This window comes from Taudactylus pleione, unplaced genomic scaffold, assembly GCF_031769625.1.
Source record: "Taudactylus pleione unplaced genomic scaffold, aTauple2 ptg000515l, whole genome shotgun sequence".
NCBI lineage: Eukaryota > Metazoa > Chordata > Amphibia > Anura > Myobatrachidae > Taudactylus > Taudactylus pleione.
Genome location: NW_028284917.1, coordinates 986,411 through 1,009,225, shown reverse-complemented (window position 1 = coordinate 1,009,225; position 22,815 = coordinate 986,411). Strand labels below are relative to the sequence as shown.

Here is a 22,815-nt window from a genome sequence, read left to right as displayed (position 1 = left end):
GTGGGTGTGTATGTGTACATGAGATAGAGGACAACTGACATCCGATGATGTTGTCTGTCTGTCCCTCCCACAGGACCGCGCTCTGGATTATCTCAGCACCTGCATCGATCAGGTTCACACGTTCGGGGACATCTTACAGCTGGTGATTGTGGAGCTGATCTACAAGGTGTGTGTGTATATATAATGTCACCATCTGCTGCTGCATCACAGGCCTTTTCTCTTTGTGATGACGATTCTATTCTGTATTTCCCGGTGCAATCTCTGAAGTGTAGGTGAGCGTGGCTGCTACTTTGTGGCTCTCTGACCCCAGTGTCCATATGTTCTCTGAGAGCTTGTAGCCCAGATCTGTGAGACGCCGCAGTGTGTACTAAGTTACACGCTAAACTGACCTTCAGTAGATAGAATATAAATCGGCTTCTGTGATCTTTCAGATTCTTTCGGGGGAGATGGAGCCTTAGAGAGCGATATAGTGGAGTAGTTGCCCAACGCAACCAATCAGCGTCTAACTGTTATTTCATAAGCTGCATACACACAACGATTTAGTAAAGAACAATTTTAGTGAACGATTTTCGTTCATTTTTTCATGGGGAAAATGTAATGAACGATTTTTTGGAACTACAAACAATTTTTGCATATTCCCTTACTGAAAATTGTTGAGTTGGTCAGTCTGACTAAACTACAAACATGAACGATAATCGTTCATTGTTTTAACTCAGAACGATTTTTTCAACAATTGAACGATAAACTATATCGTTATCGATATAAATCGTTGTGTATGTACCTTTTAAGGTGAATATACACACAACGATGTAAGTAATGAACGATTTTCGTTGATCGATTTCCGTTCAGTTTTTCCCTTGAAAAAGTGAACGAAAATCGTTTTACAAAGTAGTTGGTTTTACTTAAACGATTTTCTGTGTGTTGATGGAAAAATGTTGCAACTTCTATTGAAAATTGTTCAGTTGGTCAGTCTGACTAAACTACAATCGACAAACGTAAATGCGCATGAACGATAATCGTTTAGCGGTTTACACTGAACGATTTTTAGAACGATAACGACGTCGTTATAGTTAAATCGTTCACAAAATCGTTTTGTGTGTGTACGCACCTTTTACAGTGTGCTAGATAAATGACAGCCAATAGCTGATTGGTTCTCGCTCGCTCGCTCTCTTTTCCTGAATCAATGAAATTGCAAACACTGTTATTAAACTAGGGATGTGCAGGCTCGGATAGGTTCGAGTTTGCACGTGGAGTTCGGATTTTTCCCTCCAAAAAAACGGAACTCAGAAAGAGGCAAAACGTCATCTTACATGAACGAACATCATCATTCCTGGACTTTTGTGCAGGAATGATGATTGTCCATGCAAGATGACGTTTTGCCTTTTTCTGAGTTCCGTTTTTTTGGAGGGAAAAATCCGAACTCCACGTGCAAACTCGAACCTATCCGAGCCTGCACATCCCTATATTAAACCAATGGAAAAGTTAGAAAAGCATAAAAAAAAGCTTTGTTTGGGCGACCATGTTATTTGTAACAGGTACTGTAATAGCGTAAGCCAGGCCCCCAGCTTTTCCCGTAACCGTATAATGATATCCCACCAGGTGTGTCACGCTAACCCCTCCGAGAGAGCCAGGTTCATCCGCTGTATCTACAACCTCCTGCAGTCGTCCAGCCCGGCCGTGAAATACGAGGCCGCTGGGACACTGGTGACGCTGTCCAGCGCACCAACCGCCATCAAGGTGAGGCCCTCGTCTTACTGTCTGCGTTGAGTCTTCCCTGGGACTGTGTAGTCGCTATAATACGTATTCATCTGTCTTCATGACTCGCAGCTCTGTTGTATTATATGCTAATGGACTCATTGTTTTATCCTGTATCAGTATAGAAAAGTTCACACCTTCTGGCGTTTAACACTTTGTTGCACAATGAGATAAGTGGTTATTTGAGGGGAGGGGGGGGGGATTCTTACCACGTAATAGCACAAATGCTCTGTAATGCCAAATAACAGAAGAGCTGTAAAGCGTTTTCTCACATCTAGACGATTAGTAATTACAGAAGCATTTGCTTCTTTCTATAATACTTTGCACCTTCTTTTGCTGCAGTTATGTTTGTGAGTAGATTTGGGTCTCTCCCAGCTTAGTACATGTGTGCGCTGCAGTGCTCACCAATCTAGCTCTGTAATATTACCGGCGTTCCATCAGTCTGGATGGGTGTGACAATCCCCGGTTACCAGCGTCCCTTACGGCGCACTTTTTGTCAGCCCAGACATTCAGGGGTGTACCTGTAACAATCATTTGGTGCCTGGTCCCAGAACGTGGGTTACCATATAGTATGCATTTAATGCAGACTTCTCACAGCTCCTGAGGCTGCATAACAAAAAAAATCTCTGCGTTAAGTGCACCCTCGGTTACTTAACGTGCAGGAAAAAAACATAGATCCCAGCACTTAAAGTGAAATCTATGGGTGAACGCCTGCTATACCTGGGTTTACCGCCCTGTGAAATTGACTCCAGCGGCTCCAGACATTAAACCCGGACCTTTCCCCGCGTGGTAAACACTGTAGGTAATTGAATTTACCCCATAGCTTTTCAAGGTGGCCTACTCCACTATTTTAAGATCCGCGACTCCTTTTTAAAGAATAGTCTCTCAGATCAGTCTCTGTTTAGTTCCAGCAGGGGCTGTTCATACTCTGATGGATGGTTCAGGGAGCTAATCTTCGGTAGTCCATGTCTCCACTGACTGTACAACCAGAACCAGAAACCACACCACAAAAGTCACACACCTCCCAGTCATTTGTACCCTGTCAGTTTCTGAGAAGGGAGGAGAGCTTATAACCCACCTGTCATTTTGTGGGTGCCTGAGTGGGACCGTTCCAGCCCCTTACGCAGAGTTCGACTCCAGCTATCTGAGGAGCAAGCGGTAGATTGATGGAATTTAATATTATCGCAGCCCGCCTTGATTTTATTCTTTTACTTGATTTTTTGGCTAAATTAGACCAGTGTTTTGCCCTCTCCCTCTGGTGAGGAGTCCTTCATAAGGCTTCCGTAGCCAAGTTAATTCCATACGGTAGTGTGAATAATGGCGAGTTTTGGTGAACCTCAAATACATACTGACTTTGGCCGCGTTAAAGAAACCCCTGGACATCGCCACTGGCAGTCTGTCCAAAGAGCCGTCTGTCCTTTGGTGGTAGCGTATATTGTCAGTTGGCCCCCAAATCCCTAATTCCAGGATGATCTTGTTAAGTTCCTCCTATGTGGTCTTTGCTGTACACTTCTTCCTGCTAGACTTTAACTGGCGATTCTATACCAAGCGATATACGGCTGCGCACATCACCCACATTCGCAGTAGTCCTATCGGCCATTTTCCTTTCCTATGGGGTGGGTGAGAGCGCAGAATGACCATTGCTATGGTCATAAATGTCCTACCGTGATGAGCGCTCCAATGGCGCATCACATGCATCTGAATTGGCGCATAAATCTTCTTCCCAGTCTCCTGAAAATGGCAGCTGGCTTTATCCAAGATTTCCCTGTTCCATCTGTCTTCTAGATCAGCAGTTTTTCAACCACTGTGCCGTGACACACTAGTGTCAAATGTGCCGCGGCGGTCAGCTCAGCGCACTGGTACTGTGGTGTGTTTTATTCCCAGTATGTGTCGTATATTTTTACGTGGGAGCCAGTGGTTATGTTTTTTCATTGGTCACGCACACCGCATAGCCGGCTAGTGTGACTTGGCAATTTTAAAATCTTGTGTAGTGTGCCTCGAGTTGAAAAGGTTGAAAATCACTGGTGTAGATAGATAGTCGCCCCAGCCTCCATAGAGTATAATGCTGTCACCACTGAGCTGTACTGTAGGGATCATGCCCTAATCACTGATATTTGCAGCAGGATCATAGAATGAATGGAGCTCACTGGGCAAAGTACAGAATTTATTGGCGTTTAGTTGCTAAATACACATTTTACAAATAAATTTTTATACGACCGTTATTAAATGGTAAACACCATCTGACTTGTAGTGTGATAGTTTAGCCACTGTGGGGCACTGTTACATTGGAATAAGTCAGTGCTTCCCAAACGTTTTTGAATCACAGCGCCCTAGAGGATTGTTTTCACAGCACCACTAAGTTTGTTTGTTATTGAGAAATTTAGAAAAAAATTAAGTTAAGCACTATTTACTTCACTGTCATCCTTAGGCTCAGTTATGTGGTGGTGGACAGGTTTGAACTTCTGGTTGCCCACATATTTACATAATATTGACCATAAATAATTTAATTTGGTGCTGGACCACCAACCTGGTGCACCCCTGCAAGTGTCCCGAGGCACCCCAGGGTGCCACGGCGCACACTGTGGGAACCACTGGAATAAGCATTATATTGTTCTGTATTTGTGTAACACTATGTTGTTCTACATCTCTGATTAAATTGATCAGAATGATATTCTCTGTATAGAACGAATGCTACTGCTGTGAGATATTGACCATATCAGGAGGGGTTTTTCGATGAGCCGTATGTTATAAACCTGATGAAAACTCCAGTTTCTAATCACTGTGTCCTTCACGACTAGGCTGCAGCCCAGTGCTACATTGACCTGATCATTAAAGAGAGCGACAACAACGTAAAGCTGATCGTGCTGGATCGTCTGGTGGAACTGAAAGACCACCCGTCCCACGAGCGTGTCCTACAGGTGAGTCTCCCTGTGGTTTGGTAATAGCGCAAAGCACAAGAAAAGCTGCCACTCACTGTCTCTCAGATGTCTGTTCTGCACTGTGTGATCTTAAAGGGTTAAAGTAGACGCTCTGGAACCTTAGTGTCCCTGCTGCTTTCGCACGCTCGGATTGTGTAGGCGCCATGGCCTCCAAAACGTGATCATCAGATAAAGCCTGGCAATGTTATACCACCATCTATTAAAGCCAGGGTAGGCGACCTGTGGACCTACACATTCTAGCATGCCCTGCCACTGTTTTAGCGTGCGCTGACTGCAAAGCTGTGACAGGGCATGCTGGGATGTGTAGTTACACAGCAGCCCGAGTAACACAGGTTGTCTACCACAGTTTTAAACGGAATTTCAGAGTTATTTTAATTTCAAAACCCACAATTTATGAGGTGATTTTTATTAAGTCATTACCCACGTAATTAGGTTGTGTCTAACCTATCTACTTATGAGCTGGATGTCTCAGCTAGCGTGTAAAGGATGAGAAAAAAAGAGGATAATCTGAGCTCTCTGATCCACCTCTCGTCCTTATTTCACTACAGGCAGTCAGGAAGCCGACGGTTGCAATGCCGACCACTGGCTTCCCGACTGTTAAATCCCGGCAAGGTACTAATGACAGGCGTCGAAATCCCGATCCCGACGCCTGTCGTTAGACCTACGCCGGGAACCCGACGCCCGGCATACCGAACTAAGGTAAGCCGGGGGCGGGTTAGGTTTTAGGGTTCCCGGGGGGACTTAGGGCTGGGTGCCCCCCACCGCAGGAGGGTTAGGTTTAGGCCAGGGGAGGGGGGTGTTAGGGTTAGGCACCATACCCCCCCCCCCCCTCCGCCCCCGGAGACTTAGGTTTAGGCTGCAGGGACTGGGGGGGTTACGGTTAGGCACTAGGGGGGGAGGTTAGGGTTAGGCACTAGGGGGGGAGGTTAGGGGTAGGCACTAGGGGGGGAAGTTAGGGGTAGGCACTAGGGGGGGAGGTTAGGGTTAGGCACTAGGTGGGGGATAGGGTTAGGCACTAGGTGGGGGATAGGGATAGGCACTAGGGGGGGATAGGGATAGGCACTAGGGGGGGGGTTTAGGGTTAGGCACTAGGGGTGGGTTTAGGGTTAGGCACTAGGGGGGAGTTTAGGGTTAGGCACTAGGGGGGAGGTTAGGGTTAGGCCCTAGGGAGAGAGGTTAGGGGTAGGCACTAGGGGGGAAGTTAGGGGTAGGCACTAGGGGGGGAGGTTAGGGTTAGGCACTAGTGGGGGAAGTTAGGGATAGGCACTAGGGGGGGGATAGGGATAGGCACTAGGGGGGGTTTAGGGTTAGGCACTAGGGGGGAGTTTAGGGTTAGGCACTAGGGGGGAGGTTAGGGTTAGGCCCTAGGGAGGGAAATTAGGGGTAGGCCCTAGGGGGGGAGGTTAGGGTTAGGCACTAGGGGGGAAGTTAGGGGTAGGCACTAGGGGGGGAAGTTAGGGGTAGGCACTAGGGGGGGAAGGTTAGGGTTAGGCACTAGGGGGGGAAGGTTAGGGGTAGGCACTAGGGGGGGAAGGTTAGGGGTAGGCACTAGGTGGGGAGGTTAGGGGTAGGCACTAGGGGGGGAGGTTAGGGTTAGGCACTAGGGGGGGAGGTTAGGGTTAGGCACTAGGGGGGGAAGGTTAGGGTTAGGCACTAGGGGGGGAAGGTTAGGGTTAGGCACTAGGGGGGGAAGGTTAGGGTTAGGCACTAGGGGGGGAAGGTTAGGGGTAGGCACTAGGGGGGGAAGGTTAGGGGTAGGCACTAGGGGGGGAAGGTTAGGGGTAGGCACTAGGGGGGGAAGGTTAGGGGTAGGCACTAGGGGGGGAAGGTTAGGGTTAGGCACTAGGGGGGGAAGGTTAGGGGTAGGCACTAGGGGGGGAAGGTTAGGGGTAGGCACTAGGGGGGGAAGGTTAGGGGTAGGCACTAGGGGGGGAAGGTTAGGGGTAGGCACTAGGGGGGGAGGTTAGGGGTAGGCACTAGGGGGGGAGGTTAGGGTTAGGCACTAGGGGGGAGGTTAGGGTTAGGCACTAGGGGGGGAAGGTTAGGCACTAGGGGGGGAAGGTTAGGCACTAGGGGGGGAAGGTTAGGCACTAGGGGGGGAGGTTAGGGATAGGCACTAGGGGGGGGATAGGGATAGGCACTAGGGGGGGGGTTTAGGGTTAGGCACTAGGGGGGAGTTTAGGGTTAGGCACTAGGGGGGAGGTTAGGGTTAGACCCTAGGGAGAGAGGTTAGGCACTAGGGGGGGGAGGTTAGGGTTAGGCACTAGGGGGGGGGGGATAGGGTTAGGCACTAGGGGGGGAGGTTAGGGTTAGGCACTAGGGGGGGGAGGTTAGGGTTAGGCACTAGGGGGGAGGTTAGGGTTAGGCACTAGGGGGGAGGTTAGGCACTAGGGGGGGGAAGGTTAGGGTTAGGCACTAGGGGGGAAGGTTAGGGTTAGGCACTAGGGGGGAAGGTTAGGGTTAGGCACTAGGGGGGGAGGTTAGGGTTAGGCACTAGGGGGGGAAGGTTAGGGTTAGGCACTAGGGGGGAGGTTAGGCACTAGGGGGGAAGGTTAGGGTTAGGCACTAGGGAGGGAGGTTAGGCACTAGGGGGGGAGGTTAGGCAGTAGGGGGGCAGGTTAGGGTTAGGCACTAGGGGGGGAGGTTAGGGTTAGGCACTAGGGGGGGAGGTTAGGCACTAGGGGGGGAGGTTAGGGTTAGGCACTAGGGGGGGAGGTTAGGGTTAGGCACTAGGGGGGGGAGGTTAGGCGCTAGGGGGGGAGGTTAGGGTTAGGCACTAGGGGGGAGGTTAGGCACTAGGGGGGGAGGTTAGGGTTAGGCACTAGGGGGGGAGGTTAGGGTTAGGCACTAGGGGGGAAGGTTAGGGTTAGGCACTAGGGGGGGAGGTTAGGGTTAGGCACTAGGGAGGGGGGGTTAGGCACTAGGGGGGGAGGTTAGGCACTAGGGGGGGGGAGGTTAGGGTTAGGCACTAGGGGGGGAGGTTAGGGTTAGGCACTAGGAGGGAGGTTAGGCACTAGGGGGGGAGGTTAGGGTTAGGCACTAGGAGGGAGGTTAGGCACTAGGGGGGGAGGTTAGGGTTAGGCCCTAGGGGGGGAGGTTAGGGTTAGGCCCTAGGAGGGGAGGTTAGGGTTAGGCACTAGTGGGGGGAGGTTAGGGTTAGGCACTAGTGGGGGGAGGTTAGGGTTAGGCACTAGGTGGGGGAGGTTAGGGTTAGGCACTAGGGGGGCAGGTTAGGGTTAGGCACTAGGGGGAGGGTTAGGGTTAGGCTCTCCTAAAGGAGTTTTTCTGAAGCATAAATAGATTTGGCGTCGTAATTCCAACGTAAAGGAGTCTATAAAACCTTCCCACAGCTGAAAAAAAGCCGCTGTCTTGGTCTCCTTATGTAGTCTGGTCTCCAGCCAATCCATTTGAAAAGCAAAAATTTATTTGGCCCTAAATAAAGGAACGGATGGGGGAACTGCATGGGTCCATATCTGCAATATGCATTTACGAGCCACCGCAGATATAATCAATAATCGTTTTTTACTATCTCTCCTGCCCGAAACAGATGGTGGTAAAATACCCAACATTGCCCATTCCGCCGATAATGGGAGGTAACTAACTAGGCACCTAGATGTAAATTTATTAGCTGATGACCAAAATCCACGTCTAAGGGGACATTCCCACATACAGTGTATGAAGGTTGCATCAGAAGCCCCACATTTAGCACAAACCGTAGTATCGGAACCTGCGGTGGGGGGGGAGGAGATCCATTGTGGTAAATGTTATAGAACATTTCTCTATACATACTTGATGAGAGCACTGATTGTGAATAGAGGAATGAACATAATAAACTTTCCTTGGTAATATGGGGGCATACGCTACACCAAGTAGATAGCCCCGTAGATATTTTAGAATGGTCTAAAGGAATCTGGAAAATTTTGTAGTGAAGAGGAATGACCTCCCTTCCTCCCATAGGTCTAGCTCAGTGATTCCCAACCTCGGTCCTCAAGGCACACTAACAGTCCTGGTTTTAGTGATATCCATACTTAAGCACAGATGGTTAAATCAAAATAACTAAGGTACTAATTAAGTCACCTGTGCTCAACTATGGCTATCCTTAAAACCTGGACTGTTAGTGTGCCTTGGGGACCGTGGTTGGGAACCCCTGGTCTAGCTAATAGGTCCAGAGAGTTGGACCAATCTGCTGGAGAGAGAGAGTACGTATCATGGAACTCACATAATGCTGTGCCTGATATAGCGCCAAAGAGTGGGATTGAGGCAAACTATATTTATCCACTAGTTCCGCCACCCGATAGGGTCGGCAGTTCTCGATGTCGACCAATGCCCGGACATAGGGGATACCTACCTTTTTAGCTGTCAGGATCTTCACCCCTGCCGGGCTTCTGCTGTCGGGATTTGAACCGTCGGCCATGCGGCCGGCGGCATTACATACTGATTCCGGTAGTCACCGATGGTCCATAGTTACTGTATTTCCTTGCGATATTCCTCTTTGTGTTTTAACCCATAGTACATTCCAGTGCTGTACTTCAGTTATTGGATAGCAGTAGGGATATATAATAATGCCAATGTATGACATTTGTGGACTTCCCCATGGAGACCTGCTCTTCCGTCCTCATGTGTTAGAACATATAGAGCTTTCCCAGCATAACCCATCTCGTATTAGGTACATTTTATGGTGAAATTGCAGAAAACCCTTTTACAGTCGGAAGTCTATGGTCTAAACTATGTCTTTCCACATCCCTACCTTTCCTGTGTGTCCATATTAACGTCTGTATCTCACACCCAGGACCTGGTCATGGACATCCTGAGAGTCCTCACCACCCCGGACTTGGAAGTACGCAAGAAAACTCTGCAGCTGGCCCTGGACCTGGTGTCCTCCAGGAACGTGGAAGAGGTATAATCTACTGTCCTCCTAAATATATACAGCTGTCTCTTTATGGAGAGGTGGGAGTGGCACAGAATGGTCTCTTTATGGAGAGGTGGGAGGGGCACAGAATGGTCTCTTTATGGAGAGCTGGGAGGGGCACAGAACTATGTATTTTCTTCTTCGGGGTCCATGGGGTCCTCAGCCATTACATTGGGTATGAATCCCGGTCACCAAACAGTTAATACAAACGAGCTCTCTGCTCCCAGGATGCATCGGGTTTCCTCCTCATATACCCCACCCCCTGCCTCAGGTAGCCAGTTCTTCCTGTTTGGTGTGTTCACCACATAGACAGTGGGACTGCTGGAGCAGTCCTGCAGACGAGTACAAAAAAAAAAGTGTGTTTTACTCTCTATCTCAGCGGGTGGTCTGAGCTGTCCTGGAAGCAGCCTCGCGCCTGATTGGAGGCGCACCGGCCATGCGCTGCAACTACCTCCTTTGGCGCCGCACCGCTAGCCTCGGCAGGGGATTCGGCAGGGGCTTTCTGGCCCTGGACCACAACCGGATCAAGGGGATGGCAGGTAAGCAGGTGGTCGCGGCGGTCCGGCCTCCGGCGGTGAGACTGGCCGGAGGCGCGCTGCAGTCAGGAGGCATACGGCTTGTTCTCCTAGCCTAGACCGCCGGGATTTGATGTTCCTGACCAGCCGGGGCTTGTGGCGGCGGCCAGGTCCAAGCAGCATAGGGGAGGTGCGCTTCCCCGGCGGCCCCTCCCCCAATCCACACGCTAGTTCAGTCCTCTGGCACAGTTGATTGTGGATTGTTCCTCCCAGCCTCCATATAGGGCAGCCAGAGTGTATGTCAGTTACTCTCTGAACGCTGCTCCTACAAGAGGGACGCTGGGCAGTCTCCCTGTATACCTTGCCTACTGCTGGTCTAGGTTTTGACAGGGCTCTATCCTACCTAAGCTGAGGCTGATTATGGTAGTGAGAGCTTATATGCATATGGCTCGCAGAGTATTTATGCATGACATGTTTGTTGTTTATGGATACTGTTTCTTCTGTAAAAGAACTGTAATTCCTGTATACTGTCACTCTCTCCCGTTCCCTTGCTACGGGTGTGTGGGTTGACAGTAGAAAGCAGCACATATACACTCAGAACCAGTGGCATAGTGTTATGTCTAAGGAGTCTGAGGGTCAGGTGGCGGGAGCCCCGTTGCTGATATCCTGTGTAGCCTGCAAGGCAGGATTGTCCCCACAGGACTTTCTACAAAATGGGCTTTGTGGGAACTGTTTCAGACAGCCACCACACCAATTAAGTTTGCCTGTTTCAGGCCCTGAGCCTCCTTGGGCATCATTTTCTCAGGTTATGGCTCAGGTGGCGGAACGCTGGCTGCCCCGGTACTACCGGTTTGGGGTTTGCCTCAGCAGATGCATCCTATGCCCATGATGTGGCCGCCTTGGATGGACCCTTGTGCTGGTAAGGTTATGGCATCATCCTCGGGGGGTTTTCAGCCTCAGGCTGTCAAGCCAAAGCAGCCTAAATCTAGGCGCCATGTACCGCCTTACATGGGTGAGTACTCGAGTGCCTCCTCCGACGAGGAACAGGCACAGGACTTTTCGCAGGAGTCTAGCTCCGAGGAGGGTGATGATCATTTCCCAGTAGCCGATGTCCCTTTTCTGATAAGGGCTGTAAAATCGGTGTTAAATATCGAGGAAGGGGATCTTCCGCTTAGGAAAGCCCCCCTGTTCAAGCGCCAAAAAGTGGTTAAGGCAGAAGTCCCAAAGTCTGAACATTTATCAGAACTTATGGAGGAAGCCTGGGTCCGTCCGGATAAGATGAACCATTCTTCTAAAAGAATGGCGCTTCTATATCCTTTTCCAGCAGAGGACTGTGCCAAGTGGGAGAATCCACCATCAGTTGATGCGCATGTGGCACAGCTGATTAAACGTACCACTTTGCTAATCCCAGCAGTTTCGCTGAAGGAAACCACGGAAAGGAGACTGGAGTCTTGTCTCAAATCAATTTTTTCGCTGGCAGGAACGGCCACCCACCCAGCTATGGCCACTGCCTGGGTAGCAAGAGCTATTGAGGAGTGGGCCAAAACTCTAACGGAGTCTTTACCAGATGCCTCTAAGGAGCAACTGGATATGATCTCCTTTATTAGAGAAGGGGCCTCTTATTTGGGTGATGCCGCCTTGGATGCAGGGATCCTTTCCTCTAAAGTTTCAGCTGAGTCCGTGGTGGCACGTAGGATCCTCTGGTTGAAGGATTGGAGGGCAGATGTCGGGTCCAAAAAGGCCCTAGAATTCCTTCCATTCACAGGAGGTGTGCTCTTTGGTCCAGAACTGGACAAAATTGTATCCTCCATGGCAGCCTCAAAGACGGCAGGTTTACCATCAGCAACCTCGTCTAAATTGAGGACGGCGTCCTTTCGGGAGTTTCGGCCGCAGGGCAAGGCCAAAGGTCAGCCCTCAGCGAGATTTCCACCAAGAAAGGCAGGACCCAGGAAGCCCTGGCAGAACAAATGTCCAGGATAAACCAGTGGCCTGATGGAACGGGCCTCCCCCTGGGGGATGCCAGGGTGAGGGGCCGACTGCTTCGGTTCTCAGAGCCCTGGCACCTCACGACGGAGGATGCCTGGGTTCGGGGAGTTGTTTCCCTCCTCCTCAAGGGTTCTTTTGTGTAAACCCGCAGGTGGGTTCAGAAAGAGCTTTGGCCCTTCAGAAGGCTATTCTTGCCTTACTAGCATCAGAAGTAGTGATTCTGGTGCCAGAGAACCAGTTCCGAGAGGGGTTTTACTCCAATCTGTTCTTGGTTCTGAAACCGAATGGGTCATTCTAAATCTGAGAGAGCTCAACAAATTTGTTCGAGCCCCCGGGTTCAGGATGGAAACATTGCGATCGATTGTGTTGGCAATGGAACAGGGGGACTATATGGTGTCCATAGACATACAAGATCCCAATCACATCCCAATCACACAGGCTCATCAAAAATTTCTTCGGTTTGCGGTAGGGAAGGAACATTTTCAGTTCCATGCCCTGCATTTTGGCCTGTCCACAGCCCCTCGGGTATTCACCAAGGAGATGGCAGTGATGATGGCATGCCTCAGGCGCCAAATCGTCAGGATTTTGCCTTACTTGGACGACCTCCTGTTGTTGGGGCAGTCCCCACAGCAGTTACAGGATCATTTGAGGCTGACCGTATCATGTCTGTACAGTCACGGCTGGATCATAAACTGGCAAAAGTCGTCACCCTGTCCGGTACAACAGATGTGTCATTTGGGAGCGAGATTGGACTCCGTGGTGCAGAGAATATATCTGCCGGAGGAGAAGATCCTTGCTCTACAATCACGAATACGCAGGTTGCTTTAGCAACAGGCAAATATCTGTTCTAGTAGCCATGCAGGTCCTGGGGTCGATGGTGGCCACCTTCAGGATGGTGGAATATGCTCAATTCCACTCCAGACCACTGCAGCAATTCATTCTGTCTCGCTGGAACAAGGATCATCGCACGATCAGGTCCTAGTTGCTGCGTCTCTCTCCAGAGGTACGGTTGTCCCTGACCTGGTGGTTGCAGACAAAGCATCTCAGGCAGGGTCGCCCCTTTTGGGTGTCGGATTTGACATTAGTCAAAACCGACGCCAGTCTTCAAGTTTGGGGGGCGATGACGGGGTCACACACTTTCCAAGGAAAGTGGTCAGTGACGGAAAGCCGGCTACCGATAAATATCCTGGAACTAAGAGCTATATTCAAAGCTTTAGTGCAGGCTCAGGAAATCTTAAAGGGCAGGTCGGTGCAGATACAGTCAGACAATCGCACAGCGGTCGCCTACCTAAATCATCAAGGGGGCACGAGGAGTCGGGCCGCCTTGGCAGAGGTATCAAGAATCCTGGTATGGGCAGAGACTCATCTGCCCACGATATCTGCCATGTTCATTCCAGGAATCCTGAATTGGGAGGCCGATTTTCTCAGTCGGCAAGAGATAAATGCAGGGGAATGGGCCCTACATCCACAGGTTTTTCGGAACCTTGTGGACAGGTGGGGTCTACCAGAAATAGATCTGATGGCATCAAGAAGGAACAACAAGGTTCCCAGCACTGACAGTAAAGTGGCGTTGCAAGCTGGTATATCTGTTTCCCCCGTTTGCTCTTCTGCCCAGAGTGGTCAGAAAGATCAAACAAGAGGGTAGCTCCGTCGTGGCCGAGACGGCACTGGTTCATAGATAAACGGTCTCTCTCCATAGACACTCCATGGCATCTGCCATTGAGACCGGATCTGTTGCTACAGGGTCCCTGCTGGTACCCGGATCTTCATCGGCTATCTTTGACGGCATGGCTCTTGAGTCCTCCGTCTTGAGGGAAAAGGGTTTTTTTCCGAGTCTGTTATACGGACGATGCTGAAGGCACGGAAACCATCCTCAGCCCGTATATATTATAGGGTTTGGCATACTTTCTTTCAGTGGTGTGAACTGAAAGGGTATGATCCACATAAATTCCTGATATCCAGAGTGCTGGATTTTCTTCAAAGCGGTCTGGAAAAAGGGCTCCGCCTGGCCTCTTTAAGGGTACAGGTGTCGGCTCTTTCAGTCTGGTTCCAACATAAAATTGCTCTGAGACCGGATATAAAGACCTTTTTTCAGGGGGTGGTGAGGATTCAGCCTCCCTTCGTTTCCCCAGTTGTTCCGTGGGACTTGACTCTAGTTCTGAAGGTTTTACAGGCTCCTCCGTTCGAGCCTTTAAATTCAATAGACATCAAGTGACTAACAGCAAAGACGGTATTCCTCCTTGCTATGGCATCTGCACGTAGAGTTTCGGATTTAGCGCTTTCCTTCCGGGAGCCGTTCTTGATATTTCATCAAGATAGAGCAGTACTACGTACTAGGGAGGGTTACCTTCCGAAAGTGGTGTCTAAATTTCATATTAATGAAGAAATAGTAGTTCCAGCATTTCAGGGCACAAGTCTCTCACAAGGTGAGGCTTCCCTGGATGTGGTCCGTGCGTTGAGAATTTATGTTAAAGGCACGAGCAAATGGAGGAAGTCCGATTCACTTTTTGTGCTTTATGGTTGTCATAAGCGTGGCTGGCCAGCCAATAAACAGACACTGGCCAGGTGGATTCGCTTGGCAATTTCATTGGCTTATACACAGGCTGGTATGCGTGTGCCGGATTCAGTGACGGCACATTCTACTAGGGCAGTAGGTCCATCATGGGCAGCCCGCGGGGTGCTTCTGCTGAGCAATTATGTAAAGCAGCCACATGGTCTTCCATCCATACCTTTGTCAAATGTTATGCCTTTGACACTTTTGCCTCTCAGGATGCCTCCTTTGGGCGTAGGATTCTCCTCTCTTCCGAGAGTCAGGAGCGTCCCTGCCCATAGGGTTAGTGCTTTGGGATATCCCCAATGTAATGGCTGTGGACCCCATGGACCCCGAAGAAGAAAATAAGACTTATGGTATAACATACCTTTGTTAATTATTTTTCTTCGAGGTCCATGGGGTCCACAGGACACCCACCCAGAAGCACCTGTAGTTCTGGGGGAGGTTTTCCGTAGTTTCTTCTCTTGAGAGTCTAGACTCGTGAGTATGGGTCTTTTCTTTCTTACCCTTTGTTTGTCTCTGCCTGCTTGAGCTTGGTAACGAACTAGCTCCCTGAGGCAGGAGGTGGAGTTTATGAGGAGGAAACCCGGTGCATCCTGGGAGCAGAGAGCTCATTTGTATTAACTGTTTGGTGACCGGGATTCATATCCCAACGTAATGGCTGTGGACCCCATGGACCTCGAAGAAAAAGAGTTAAGCGTTATGGTAGAACATACCTTTGTTATTTTTTTTTATAGTATGATCTTTTTGTGAAGATCTGAGGGGGTGGGTTACGGGGAATCGGTATGAAATCCCGGCACTCGGGATGCCTACTGTCAATGCACAGACAGCGGCATCCCAATGCTCAGTATCCCAACAATGGCCCGGCAAGTATAGTAACCCTTCCCCTTCTCCCCTTAACCCTCCTTTTCTGTATCCTAACCCTCCCCACCCAACGTAACCCTCGCCGCCCCCCCCCCCCCCCCTAACCATCCACGTTAGTGCCTAAACCTAACCCCCACCGTGATGCCTAACGTCTACTTATGGAGATCTGGGGGGTGGGTCACGAACATCTCTTTATGGACATTTGGGGGACGGGTCACTGAACCTCTCTTTATGGAGATTTGGGGGGCAGGTCACTGAACATCTCTTTATGGAGATTTGGGGGGCGGGTCACTGAACATCTTTTTATGGAGATTTGGGGGGCTGGTCACAGAACGTCTATTTAGGGAGATTTGGGGGGCGGGTCACGGAATGTCTATTTAGGGAGATTTGGGGGGCGGGTCACGGAATGTCTATTTAGGGAGATTTGGGGGGCGGGTCACGGAATGTCTATTTAGGGAGATTTGGGGGGCGGGTCACGGAACGTCTATTTAGGGAGATTTGGGGGCGGGTCACGGAACGTCTATTTAGGGAGATTTGGGGGGCGGGTCACGGAACGTCTATTTATGGAAACCTGGTGGTCACACACTTGTCTGTGTTCTAGTTGGTGATTGTACTGAAGAAAGAAGTGATAAAGACCAACAACGTGACGGAACATGAAGACACCGATAAGTACAGACAGCTCCTGGTCCGCACCCTCCATTCCTGCAGTGTCCGCTTCCCGGATATGGCCGCCAACGTCATTCCCGTGGTGCGTAGGATGTCTCTGGAGCGTCGTTTCCTCATTACTCAGTGGTGTTTTATTAAACAAATTTATTGTCACCTTCGTAGTTTTTTTTTTTTTTACATCTGTAGTATACAACGTGCGACCACCTCCAGCTGTTGTGGAACTACACAACCCAGCATGCCCTGCCATAGTTTTTAGATGTCGTAATAGAAAAACTTTGACATGCTGGAATATGTAGTTCCACAACCGTTGCATACTTGTGTTCTGCTCATTACTTATTGGATTACAGCTTATCAGTATGTCCCCTTTGTTGGCTGCGTTTTATGCAGCTGGGGAGAGATTGAGCAGCTTTCTGGTAGCACAAAAAGAACATCAGTAACTAGAGGAAGAATTAAATTGTGATAATTTCCATTTTCATATAGTCCTGTAAATTAATTTGGTTTAATGCATTTATGATGTCACTGTGATAACTATGACAATTTATCAGTAATATGGCGATGAGGATTATAATAATACTATGGCCACATTCGTAAACGTGTGATCTCTTATTCCGTCGCCAGCTGATGGAATTCCTGAGCGACAGCAACGAGGCGGCCGCCGCCGATGTCCTGGAGTTTGTGCGAGAAGCGGTTCAGAGGTTTGACCACCTGCGGACGCTGATTGTGGAGAAGATGCTGGAAGTTTTTCACGCCATTAAGTCCGTCAAGTAAGTCTCCTGTCGGCAGTGTGGAGTGTGTCCCTTCCTTTGGGTTAATTATATGGATGATACAAGTCATCCTGCTACTCTCGTCATCAGTGCGGTGCATTATGCGTTTGCGTTCCAGGACGATGTGAGGACCCTGTGATTGGCTTTCTGTCTGCTCATTATCTATTAAATGATGAGCATAACGTCACAGCAGATAAGAGGGGTATAAAGAAAGGGTTCCCGGAGTAAGAGGAGGATTATCTGTCTCTTTCAGGATTTACCGTGGGGCGCTCTGGATTCTGGGGGAATACTGCAGCACCAAGGACGACATTCAGAGCGTGATGACTGAAGTGCGGAGGTCGCTCGGAGAGGTGGGTGCCGCAGAGGCCTGATACGGATGATCTTACCCTCTGTGTGTGGAAGCTTAGACCCGTCATCCACCTGTCCTGTTTTCTGCAGGTCCCAATTGTAGAGACGGAGATTAAGAAGGAATCTGGGGAAATGAAGCCAGAGGAGGAAGTTACCGTTGGCCCAGCCCAGAAACTGGTGACGGAAATGGGCACCTATGCCACTCAGAGTGCCCTCAGCAGCTCCCGGCCCACAAAGAAAGAGGAGGAAAGGTTTGTAGCCGTGTTTTCTATCAGCTTTATATTCGGTCACCCCCCAGTTCTGTTACGATGCCCGCACCCTGCAGTCCTGGAGAGCAGCAGGATGGGAGAACCACTACGGCTTTAGTAACGGAGTATTTAAGTGTGTCATATACACTAGGGAACTATCCCTGGCACATGCCTGTTGTACTGTGGATCACTGTTTTTATGGAATGTGCGTCCTCTGTATCCACGTCAATAGATCAACGTAGCTATGATAGTAACCATTAGGGCTGTGTGGTTGGAATCTGTATGAAATACCGCCGGCCGTATGGCGGTTCAATTCCCGGCAGCGCCTGGCCGACAACAGCAGAGTTCCCGGCAGCAGAAGCCCGACAGCGCTGGAATTCCCGGTCATGGATAGGTAAGTACTAACTAACCTAACCCTCCTTAGGGGTGCCTATCCCTAACCTCCCCCCCCCCCCCCCCTTCCCCGCTGCCGAAACCTAAGTCCCCCCCGGGGGTGCCTAACCCTCCCTCCCCCTAGCCTAACCCTCCCGTGGGGGTGCCTAACCCTAAGTCCCCCCCGGGTGCCCTAAACCTAAAAGCGTCTGTCCGCTCGCAGCGCCCGACATCCCTTCGATCGGGATGCCGGTCTCCCGGCGTCGGGGAAATGTCAGGCGTCTACATCTAGACGCCCAGCATTTCACCCTCGCCGGGATATGACAGTCGGGAAGCCGGCTGCCGGTATTAAGGCAGCCGGCTTCCCGATTGTATACCGTGTGGTTCGGTGGTCGCAACACTATATTGTATTCATTCTTCATTTCCTGTTTCTCACACAAGTTCCCAGTTTTGATGTTGGTGGGAATAGAACAACCTGGAGTAACTGTGATCATCGTAATCTTGACAGCAGCACAGATCGTTTCAGGACATGAGTGACTATGAGATGTGCGGACAGGCTGCTCCCGTCCCATAAGATCAAGAGAGGAGACAGGGCTGTACGTGACTGGCCGATTAATTTAGCGGTGTCACAGGAATATAGAACCTCAATTTAAAAATAGAAACAAATCATATTAAAGAAAAAGTAATTTATAAATACAAATATAACACAACCACTATAATATGTATTTTATTTACCAGTTATTTATATAGCGCACACATATTCCGCAGTGCTTTACAGAGAATATCTTACTATTCACATCAGTCCCTGCCCCAGTGGAGCTTACACTCTATATTCCCTATCACATGCTCACACACTTACACACTAGGGTTAATTTTTGTTGGTAGCCAATTAACCCACCAGTATATTTTTGGAGTGTGGGAGGAAACCCATGCAAGCACAGGGAAAACATACAAACTCCACACAGTTAGGGCCATAGTGCTGTGAGGCAGTAATGCTAACCATTACACCGTCTGTGCTGTAATATACAATTAATAAGCATGAATATAATATACATTTAAAAAGCATATAGAAAAGTCATAAACATTAATTATATGGACTCCATAAGTTCAGATAATATTACATTCACTTGTTCCCACCACTGTAGTTCGTGGGATAATTAAATTTTTAATATTACCCAATTGCTATAATTAAACCCCCTGATCACCATTATAAGGAAATACTGGAACAGCAACCTGAACCGCATTGCTCTCAACCAAGGCTCATAGTTTGCACTATGTTAATGCTGGAGGAATCCTGGTACTATTAAAGTGCAGCTCTGGTACTTAGAGCTGGGAGTTATTACCTGATAACTGCTACGTAATTGCATGTTGTGTAGTTCCCTCATTAGAACTGGGGGTAGTGTCATGCTCGATGACCTATTGACCATTTTGTGCCCCCATCGTGGAGCTGTTGGGACAGGCTTGTGATCTCCTGCTCTATAATGGGAATAAGTGATGGAAATTCCGCAGGGCACTTATTGTATGAATTGCCCTCCTTCCTTTTCTCCTCTAGGCCGCCCCTCAGAGGATTTCTGCTGGACGGGGATTTCTTTGTGGCTGCTGCTCTCGCCACCACGCTGACCAAGATCGCACTGCGATACGTGGCTTTGGTTCAGGAGAAGAAGAAACAGAATGTAGGCATAAAACGAATGACCCTGATCACCTGAATGAATACTCTGTACTGGTGGGGGGGGTGGGGTAGAGACAGGCTGATGCCGCAGACACACCAGACGATATTGTTATAGTCAATCACGTTCAATATCGTCCAGTGTGTATGCAAGTCATCGCTAACGATGCGAGCTCCAGATGATCGTTATCAATGTCTTTCATCGCCAGGACTTGCAAGTACGGGGATGAGGGAAGATATCATTAACGATATTGTACAGTGTGTATGCTCAATATCGTTAACGACATAGAGCCCGGCAATGAAGGGGAAACACTTAACGATATCTATCATGGAGCATATAGTCAGGTGTTTCCCCTTCATTGCCGGGCTCAATGTCGTTAACGACATTGAGCATAAACACTGTACAATATCGTTAAGTGTGTGTGAGCCTTGAGACAGGTGCATGTGGACAGAATTACTGGTCTGGTTTCAATAGTTTTTCTATTGTCCTATGGCTGAAATACAACATTTACATGTATCCATTTCCCTGCAGTATTAGGCGATCTCTATGTTCCACTGTGATTAGGACTGAGTGATAACTGCTAGTATCTTTTTATAAAGAGAGAACATAAGGGCTGAAGATCCTGGCCTAAATTATTATTGTAACGCATGGCCGGCGGTTCAAATCCTGAAAACCCTAAACCGTGCCTAACCCTAGTCCCCCCCCCCCTCTAAGTGCCTAAACCTAACCCCCCATTCCCCGCCGCCTAAACCTAAGTCCCCCGGGGGGGCCTAACCTCCCCCTGGGGGTGCCTAACCCTCCCTCCCCCTAGCCTAACCTCCTGGGGGGATGCCTAACCCTAAGAGTCCCATCCCCCCGGGAGCCCTAAACCTAACCCTCTTTCCCCCCCCCCCCCCCCCCCCCTAGCCTATCCCTAACCTCCTGGGGGGGTGGTGCCTAACCCTAAGTCCTCCCCGGGAGCGCCCCTAACGCAGGTCTAGATTTAGGCGCCGGTCATTTAACCCTCGCCAGGATTAAGTAGTTGGGAATCCGGCTGTCGGCATTGCGACGGCCGGCTTCCTGAACGTATACCCAAGCTGATCTGTTAAATTGCTGTTAAATGCTTTATTTCAGCCATAAGACGGCATAAAAATGCTTACTCATGAGCTGCAAATCCACTCGTCAAATGGAAAATAGGAATAATAGTCCAATGATTGCCTTGGCTCTGATACATGAATGCACACAATCCTAATGCTCCCGAGGTAACAGTAGGTCTCTTGCCCCAATAGTCCTTTGTGGCCGAGGCGATGCTTTTGATGGCCACCATCATCCACCTGGGCAAGTCCTCTCTCCCCAAGAAACCGATCACCGACGACGATGTGGACAGGATCTCGCTGTGTCTGAAGGTCCTGTCGGAATGTTCTCCTCTGATGAACGAGATCTTCAATAAGGAGTGTCGCCTGTCCCTGTCCCACATGCTCTCCGCCAAGCTGGAGGAGGAGAAGCTCTCACAGAAGGTGACTCCAGTGAAGTTGTTTCTTTATATCAAATATAAGCCTGGTTGTATATCCCCGATAGGAGAAACGGGGGGTACTCCCAGGGCTAGGTGTGTGCCCTTATCTCCATTGGTTATCTGAATAATCTGCTGTAGATTGGGATGGTTGGTGTCCGTCGGTTATGAGGATCCATTTGTAGGGGCATTCTGCCGTAAGGGAACTCTAGAGGGTTTAATCGGCATGATTGTCTCATTTCTGACATATTATTTATTTCTAGTTCTACAATTAAAAACAATGTGTTTTATAAACGTTAACAGAAGGAATCGGAGAAGCGGAACGTGACGGTCCAGGCCGATGATCCCATCTCCTTCATGCAGCTGACGGCGAAGAGCGAGATGGCGTCGAAAGAGGATCAGTTCCAGCTCAGCCTACTGGCCGCCATGGGAACCACTCAGAGGAAAGAGGCCGCAGATCCCCTGGCCTCCAAGCTCAATAAAGTACGAGCCACAGAGCCCAGATTAATGCATGCAGGAGAGAGAAACATTAGAAGTAGCCCTATGTATTATTATGTTTTGATATGTTGGTGTTTAACCATGTCTTTTTAATGAGAAGAAGGCAAGCTGTAGGGTTGTCATCGGACTCAGTCGCCTACTTCGCCTGTTTTGTAGGCGGAAAAGTATCTCGCGCATGCCCGCTTAACCTCCCGTATTCCATTTGAAAGTAGGCGGAAATGGGACCCGGCAAAACTTGAACAGGTGGAAAGTACTGTCAGAATTGGGGAAATCAGCCTGACACCCCCAAAAGATGTTCTGACATGGGGGTTCACTATGGTACCCCTGATTTGGCTTGCTGAAGGTATTTGGTGTTTTTAAACGGGCTCAGTAGCTGCTAAATAGTGTTTTTGTATACGTGGTGCAGAATAGTATTCAGGAGGTTTTTTTCTAGAAAATAACTTATCCCCGCAAATTTGGGGTACTTGAAAATGGGGGTCAGCATATTTAAAGTTGCTAAAGTGTAGTTGAAAAAATTGTGAAAAATCCACCTGCCGCAAGTCCCTGCAATGAAAAAAACACCTGGGGCATACTTGGGGACCCCCCCCCCCCCCCAGAGTCAAGTTCGCTAGGTTTTAACTCTGTCCCCCAACATTTTTTATTTTATTTTTTTTGTCCTTTTTTGGGGTGTCCTTAAGTGTTTTTGTTTGTTTGTTTTTTAAATTTTTGACACCGTTTACCTTTTGGGGGACTGTCTGAAGGCTGCGTGGGGGTTCCCGCAGCGTTGCACCCCAAAACCCCAATTCTGCACTTTTTTCCGCCTGCTATTCATAGGCGAAACTTTTCCGTCTAGTACATTGCACTGACTCTTCGCCTAGGCAGAAAGTCTTTCAAATTGAATACGGGGTAAAAGCCAAACAGGCGGAAATCACGTAATCAGCGAAAAAGTACCGCTGATCCGGACTTTTCGCCTCAAATTTAATACGGGCCGGTCAGCGAGTAGCTGCAACAGAGTCCTGTGTGGCAGTACGTATACCGCGCGCAGTGTCATGGTGTTTGAAGGAGGAAGAATGGAATGAAACGGTGGAACTAATAAGTGTTCATGGTCTATGAACACACATGAAGCATATCATTGTTATTACTCTAAAACCGATAAGGTGTGTCCTAACATGGCCACCGTAGTGTGAGATATAGAAGGAGAAATAAGTCTTTTGCCTCTGTATGTGCCAGGATTCGGTAAGTAACAGGTTGGTTGCCTGGGTAAC

At 49.2% G+C, this 22,815-nt stretch overlaps 1 protein-coding gene across 2 annotated transcripts in view; it reads left to right on the top strand.

Annotated features, from left to right (window-relative positions):
- COPB1 (coat protein complex I subunit beta 1) overlaps window positions 1–22,815 on the top strand; it is a 44,088-nt gene that overhangs the window by 6,356 nt on the left and 14,917 nt on the right. For both annotated transcript variants that reach the window (XM_088450312.1, XM_088450311.1), the window contains 11 exons: window positions 74–166; window positions 1,600–1,737; window positions 4,554–4,673; window positions 9,484–9,591; window positions 16,121–16,267; window positions 16,804–16,949; window positions 17,203–17,299; window positions 17,388–17,548; window positions 19,470–19,590; window positions 20,853–21,080; window positions 21,377–21,556. In XM_088450312.1, the coding sequence (XP_088306438.1) occupies window positions 74–166; window positions 1,600–1,737; window positions 4,554–4,673; window positions 9,484–9,591; window positions 16,121–16,267; window positions 16,804–16,949; window positions 17,203–17,299; window positions 17,388–17,548; window positions 19,470–19,590; window positions 20,853–21,080; window positions 21,377–21,556 (1,539 nt within the window). The remainder of the gene's footprint in view (window positions 1–73; window positions 167–1,599; window positions 1,738–4,553; window positions 4,674–9,483; window positions 9,592–16,120; window positions 16,268–16,803; window positions 16,950–17,202; window positions 17,300–17,387; window positions 17,549–19,469; window positions 19,591–20,852; window positions 21,081–21,376; window positions 21,557–22,815) is intronic.